The sequence below is a fragment of the Geospiza fortis genome, unplaced genomic scaffold, assembly GCF_000277835.1.
Source record: "Geospiza fortis unplaced genomic scaffold, GeoFor_1.0 scaffold2, whole genome shotgun sequence".
Lineage (NCBI taxonomy): Eukaryota > Metazoa > Chordata > Aves > Passeriformes > Thraupidae > Geospiza > Geospiza fortis.
Genome location: NW_005054366.1, coordinates 1,558,016 through 1,564,737, shown reverse-complemented (window position 1 = coordinate 1,564,737; position 6,722 = coordinate 1,558,016). Strand labels below are relative to the sequence as shown.

Sequence of the window (6,722 nt, the reverse complement as noted above, 5' to 3'; positions counted from 1 at the left end):
ATGATTTGGGCACAGATTCAAGTTGAATCGCCTGAATATTCTAGGGGAGTGTTTCTGACCATCTGCTGCTCTGTCATTGGCGTTTGTGTTGTAAATGGGACCCAGAGAAGGACTTCACAGGTCTTGTTCAAACCATTAAGCGTAAAATATCATTTTAATTTTCTGATCTCAGTGTAAATAGTGGAAATACTCAGGAGAGTTGGGACTGCTCTGATCTGTGGGATCCTGCGCTCATAAATATCGCTGCTGAGCAGTGCTCCCACATCCTTTCCAGGGGATCTTGTGGCTGTTTGTATTGATTACAGTACATCGTTCAGCAGCAGGTTGTAAGTTCCTTTTAATGACAGGCAAGACAACTGGAAGTGGAGCCTGTGAAGGGAAGCACACGTGATGGAGAAGTGTTTTTCCCGCTGCCTGGAGTCACACTCGCCATTTCCGTCTGGCTGCGATCGGAGCGGTGCGTCCTAGGGAGGGCTGGTGAGCGTGAACAGACACAACTAATAAATTACAGCAGCTGCTGTCACTCCTGCCTCCTTTGCAGAGAGCCAGGGTGGGGGAACTGGGGCTCTGGGGCCGAGCTGGCACTCCAAGCACAAGCTTTGTCCACCCAAGCAGAGGTAGAGTCAAAGGGCTTCTGTATTTTCTCTGTAACATACTCTTCCTCTTTCCTTTGCTGCTGAGCTTTCTTGCTGTCCTTGGTGACATGCAACACGCCTGACATGCTGGGAAGCGAGATGGACAGTGAACCAGGCCATGAAATTCAATGGAGGTGCCACTGACTCTCACTGGAGGTAGATGTGTCTTTGGGTGCACCATTAAAGCTGGAAGTGTGCCTGTCTTGCAATGTGAAAAAAAGAAAATAAGATTACAGGTGGTGTGTTTCTTTTGAAATTGTGATGTATAGCCCAAGTTTCTGGAGATCTTTAAAATGAGAAGCAGGATGGGCTCTGTCTGCTTGCTCCACAGCTATGCACTGTGTTTTGTGTGTAAAATTTTGAGTTACAAAGGCTAAAGAATTGTCTGATAGAGAGGACAGAATGTATTAGCTGGGAAGTTTGGCTGCTGGATTCGGACTTGGAGTGAGGACATGTTTCATTCCTCTTCAACTTTTTCAAGCTTTAGCATTGGGTATGCTGCCTTTTTTTGTTGTTGTTGTGGTTTTTTTTTTAATGCTGTCGGGTGGTGAGAACTTGACTGATAAAATATTCACTGTTGGAACTGAGCATTTTTCAATTTAATGTATTTATATTTGTATCTTTGGAATATGCAAAGCCATTAACCTAGGGGGAAAGAGCTACAAAACACTCTTAAACTGTAGCCCACAGGTGAAGGATTTTTGTGTATTTATTTGGCAATATTAGTTTCTGGTTAAGTGACTATTCCCAAGAGGGGCGATACTGAAGCTTGTATCATACTGCATACTTTTAGCTTTCTCAGGCATGAAGAGATGAAAGTGTATCCTAAAAGTATGCTAAACTGAAACAGTTGAAGTATAAAAATAGGTAATGTTGTAACAGGAGATCTTCTTTCAGGCTCCTCTGTGTCCTTTGCAGATAAAGTGTATGTATGATGAAGTAAAATCAGGAACCTGTGCGTCTCACAAAAGCAAAATAACTGGGTTTCCTTTCCTGCATCAGTGCAAAATGCAGGAAGTCATTATGTGTTTAAACGGGTGTCGGTGAGATCATGCAAATCCAAGGCAGTTGTTTTAGTCTACAAATCTCAGGCTTATTCAGCCTGGATCCTCAGCAGCACAATTACAGTCACTGCAGCAAATAGGCCTTCTGATGTTAACACCAGCAGATAACAAAAATAGCATTTAATAACTTTCATTAGAGTTAGTGTTTCTAAGGCTTTGGGGCTTTGCTCTTTCAAATCATTTACATAATTTTCAGGTACAAGCTGCTGTGCCAGACTGTCCATCTGATTCTGTCTCTGATCAGAGCATATTAATGCACTTGTTTGATGGTCTGTTACCAATAATTACCTTGGATTGCATTAGGAGCATTTCCAGCATTGCAGCTGGTCTGTATTTTTCACTAAGTGTATTTCAGGGCCCAATTACAGGACTGTGATGTGTTATTGTTCCAGTGCTCTTGTTCAAGCTTGTAATTTTAATGTGCCTTCACACTGTAAATCTCTGAATGCAAACCCAGGGCTCTGTCCTGAGTTCCCCATGTGTCCCATGTTTGCAGCAGCTTCTGTGGGGATCGTCTCAGCTGTTCCTCATTGGCTTTTTAAGAAGGGAAAGATGAGGACCCAGGAGATGGACATTGCCTTGGAGATGTTTGTAGAGCAAAGGCTGAGGTTTGGTGCTCTATGTTCTGGGTGTGGAGTGGCTGGGAAAGGCACAGGAACAGCTCAGTCCTCCCTGGATCAGGCAATGTGGGGATTGTGGAAAGGCTTTCAGGGATTTTAGTGTTTAAGTCACTTGGGCACTTTGAGCATCCTTCAGTGCAAGGAGGCTCACGTTTATATTGCTCTACATGGGGCACCTCTCCCTGTTCCACTGTGAGACACCTTGGGGAGAGGACCTGATAAAGGCTGAGTTTAGCAAATCTGGATTTTGAAATTCTAGGCTTCCTTTGCCTTCAGAAACCCTTCTGGGGTCAGAGGGGAGAAATGTGAACACTTAACCTTTGTGAAAGTCAAGCACTTTACTGTTATATTGCCATTGACAATTCAACACAATGAATAAATTATTACTGCTATTGATTTGTTTCATCTTTCTGGACCATGTGTTATAGAGGATACATCAGAATAACACAGTCTCAATGAGAAGGAACTCAATCTTGAGAGCTGATGTGGTGTTTGTTCCTGTCTGTTTGGCATCATCTGTAGACAGATATTTGTGCAAATCTGGTGCTTCTGTGGAAGCAGGAGAGCACTTAGTCCTTTGTAGAAATCAGTTGGCATTTTACTAGGTTGGAGTTTCCAGGGCTGTGTGGGTTGGTGGTTTTCATGGTCTTGGGTGGCTGAAATGAACAGCTTCAGTTGACTTCAGTGTTAGGAGCATCTTCAAAAATACTTCCACGCAGACATTCTCAGCTGTTCTTTTTCCTTGGTGTTTTCCTTGGTGTATGTTGCATTTATACACAACGGTATTCACTTCCCCATGTGAAAAAACTTAATTCAATCCCAGCCCAAACCAGCACATCTGTTTACTGTAATTACAGCTTTAGATGATATCATTCTTTCCAGGTATGGCCCATAAACAGCGTTGCATGTGTTTTAGGTGTTTCTTTCATGCCATCCCTTCTGCTCTTTTGTTTTGAACTGGGGATTTGAACAGGACAAAGGCCAGAGGCTCATGCCCAGCATTGTTCTTTGGGGAGAGTTGCATGCTCCAACTTTCCCTGCCAGTGCTCATCCTAGGTTCGGATGCGTGCCAGGACTTGAGGAGCACCAATGTGCACCCGGGCCCAAGCTGAGGGGTGACCAGGACACTGTACATACAGCATGGCTGCAGCTGGATGTGTGCAGGGTGTGAGGGGATTGCTCTTGGCACAGCCTCCTACCCGGCCCCTTGATGTGGGGACAATGTGACACTCTCCGCATGCCGCCTCTTGCTGCCTGCAGTGCCGGGCGGGCACCCAGCTGCTCATGAAAGGCTGGGATCAGCTTAGTGACAGGGGATGATCTGAGAGTCCCTTGCTGCCAGCTGGATAAATACTCCTGCAGCAGTGGGAGATGCTGCATTATTAAATAAACCATCCAGGTTGCTTATATGCAGAATTAGGATAAGGTTGGCTTCCCACTGGTGAGCACTGCTCAGCACTGGAACTGCTCCGCTGTGCCTGGATATCAAGTGTGGATAAAATGGTCTTTTCAGCAGCTCTGGAGATTAATTTTAGGAGCCTTCTGTTCCAGAGAGGCTTAATGGGTGTTGAAGGTGTAACTTTCTTAGTCCTGTTGCTATTAAAAGGTGGAAAGTTCCAGTAACATCTGGTAACTAAGTAGGGAATGTAGGGATCTTGACCCTTCTGTCTCATAGGCCTCCTTACGGTTTAGTTGGAAGAATGCTTTCTATTTTATTGTGCCGTGGGGAGGCTGAACAAGTGATGCACAAGGGGATTTAGGTGTCCAGCTCCTCTTTCAGCCTTCCATTCTCTAGAGATCATGGGAGTGGGGTGCTCCAAGCCCAGAGCTCCTCCGGTTCTGCTTTCAGTGCTGGCGTTGCCGAGCACCCAGCATGCAGACTGTCAGAGACCTTCATCCAGATTTCTTTCTGGGTCACCACTTGCCAAGTGCAATTGCCCTAAAAACAGACTGAGACCAAGCTATTGACTTGTAATTGTCAATGCATAAAGTTTCCAAGAAGAAAGAGAGCTTTGTGTGGCTTTAATGGGGACACACTGAAGTATAGTCACTCTTTGAATTAGACAATGGGAACGTAAAGATTTTCTACAGCTCCTAAGAGCCTCTGAAGAGCATCGGCAGAAGGTTACATTAAGCAGAACAATGGCACAGTAGTTGGCTTGCTGAGAGGTAGGAAAACCCTTTGGAAGGAGTAACTTCACTTTTCTTCAGTGCTGTTCGCTCCCAATTAAATAAGATTAATTGTGCTGTTGAGTTCCAGGAGTTCAACATCCAAAATAAATACATAAATTAAGGCAGGCGACAGTGCAGAGGCTCAAATGCAGTTTGAATTCCTGCCACCTCCTGTGGGATGTGGAGGGGAGAGAGGAGCCCTTTCCTCTTACTGCCTGATATCCCACAGAACACACACGACGACCGAGCGCTCTGCTCTCCTTGCCTGAGCCACTTTCTTGCTCCTGGGAAGGTTTTCTTTGGCTGGCTCTCTGCAAGGTGCACAAGCCAGTTTCAAAGTGCCAGATGTGTGTGGAATAGGAAACATGCTGGCTGGGCTCCAGGCTGTGGGACCTGCAGCACAACAGCAGCTCCCCAGGAAAATCTCTGGCTGCCAAGAACTAGAAGTGATGTCAGCTCTGGAAGTGTGTCAGATTAGAAACCCTTGTACTTTGCTCCCTGTGAAGTATTAATCTCCCAAGGCCTGTGCCGTAATGGGTCCAGTCTGGCTTGGCTCAGCTCTCTTTGTTTTGGGCTGGGAGTGTTGGAGGGGTTTCGCAGGAAGGCACTGGAGGCTGTCAGTGGTTTGGCTGCTTTGGGCTGGGTGTCATTGAGCTGCTCCCAGGGCCTCACTCAGCTATGCTAAAGATGGGCCTCCCCTGCCTTGAAGTGAAGGTCTGAGCCTTGGAATTGTTGATTGGGCTGGGGTTTGTAGGAGTGGTTGTGCCTTGGGATCTTGTGTGTGCCTAAATGTCTTTGGCTTTCCCCAGCTGAATGAGTTTCCTGAAGAGAAGATAGAATTGATAGAGATGTGCTGTCAGTCTTATGGGCCTTATTTAGGAGTTGTGGATCAGGTGATTTCAGCTGTGCTAGAAAAGGAACACAGATATGCCAGTGCACTGAATCCCTTTTGGTTTATGCCTGAATGTTTTGTTTTCACAGTAATTACTTAACCACGACTCATTCTCCTCTGCACAAAGCCATTTGTCTCCTGTTGAACAGTAACCTTTTATTTGCTTGTGCTGTGTAGCAGAGCTCAAGGACATGTTTACTAATGATAGCCAAAATTTCACCAGAACAAGCTTCTCCCTTGTCTAGGTTTTTCCACCTTGATTTAAGTGGTTAAATCTCAGGGAAGGGATGGGAAATAGCCTTATGTGCAAGGATACAAGTGGGGGTTTGTGCTGTTCTTAGTCGTGGAGTGAAAGCTCCCAACTCCATGGGTTTGGACTACTGCATGTCCTGGCTGTAAAAACGCTGCTGTGAGGGTCTCACCTCTGCCCAAGTAATTGCATTGTCAGCAATCTGTCAGACCTTGGTGTGTTGCTCGCTCACATTTCACCTGCTTAGTTATAGATTTGAAATTAAAACCCAACAGAATCCATTCTTTTTCCCCTTTACTCAGTGGTACGTTGGGCTATTCCTGCCTCCCTTTGATGTGGGGGAGAGGAGATAATAGGAGTGGGGTTTGGCTGGACGCTGAGATGTGCGACTGGGGAAGGGCTGTTGGCTGGTTTAATGTGGATTTTCAGATGCCTGCCTTGGATCTGAACTCAGGCTGGCAGGGGCTGTGCTCTCATGGAGGGCAGAGGACAGCTTTGTGCCTTGAAGATTTGATGACCTTTGTTCATTTGAAACGCCCTGTTTTTTTATGCCACTCAACAGGAGACTTTTTAATTTACTTCACTGGGCCTGGATGCCGGAGGTGGATGGATGGCTGATGGAAGTGAGGAAATAGATGGGAGAAAAAGAACATTTTCTCCTGGTGTTTTTATGCACAATATAGCCCAGGGGTTAGCAACACAGGGGAGAGTGAAAAACCCTGCAGAGCCTGGGTCAGAAAATATAATTTTCATGGGAACAAAATGCTTTTAACTTCCTACATCAAAGACCCTCCATTCCAGAGCATTCTCTGTGTTTGAATACATCTGCATTCCCCCTGAACTCTGTATGTGAATGCACAAGTATGTCATGTGTATCTACATGTGAGTGTGCACTTGCACATACATTTATGATCTGAAAGCTATTACTGCCCACCTTGGAATAGCTCAGCAGCTGAAACTGCTTCCAGCAGGAGTCAAAAGCAAAAAGCTGTTCGTCTCCAAAGCACAGGTCTGTAGCTGGAACACCTGCCTAGGACTGATGTGTAAAAAGCCCTTCTGGCTCCTGTCTTGGAAGCCCAACTTGACTAC

General features: G+C 45.7%; 1 protein-coding gene across 2 annotated transcripts in view; it reads left to right on the top strand.

Annotated features, from left to right (window-relative positions):
- Positions 1-375: 375 nt before the first annotated feature.
- The window catches only part of IGDCC4 (immunoglobulin superfamily DCC subclass member 4), a 63,768-nt gene continuing 57,421 nt past the window's right edge, over positions 376-6,722 (top strand). For both annotated transcript variants that reach the window (XM_031059686.1, XM_031059684.1), the window contains exon 1: positions 376-457. In XM_031059686.1, the coding sequence (XP_030915546.1) occupies positions 391-457 (67 nt within the window). In that variant the 5' untranslated portion in view covers positions 376-390. The remainder of the gene's footprint in view (positions 458-6,722) is intronic.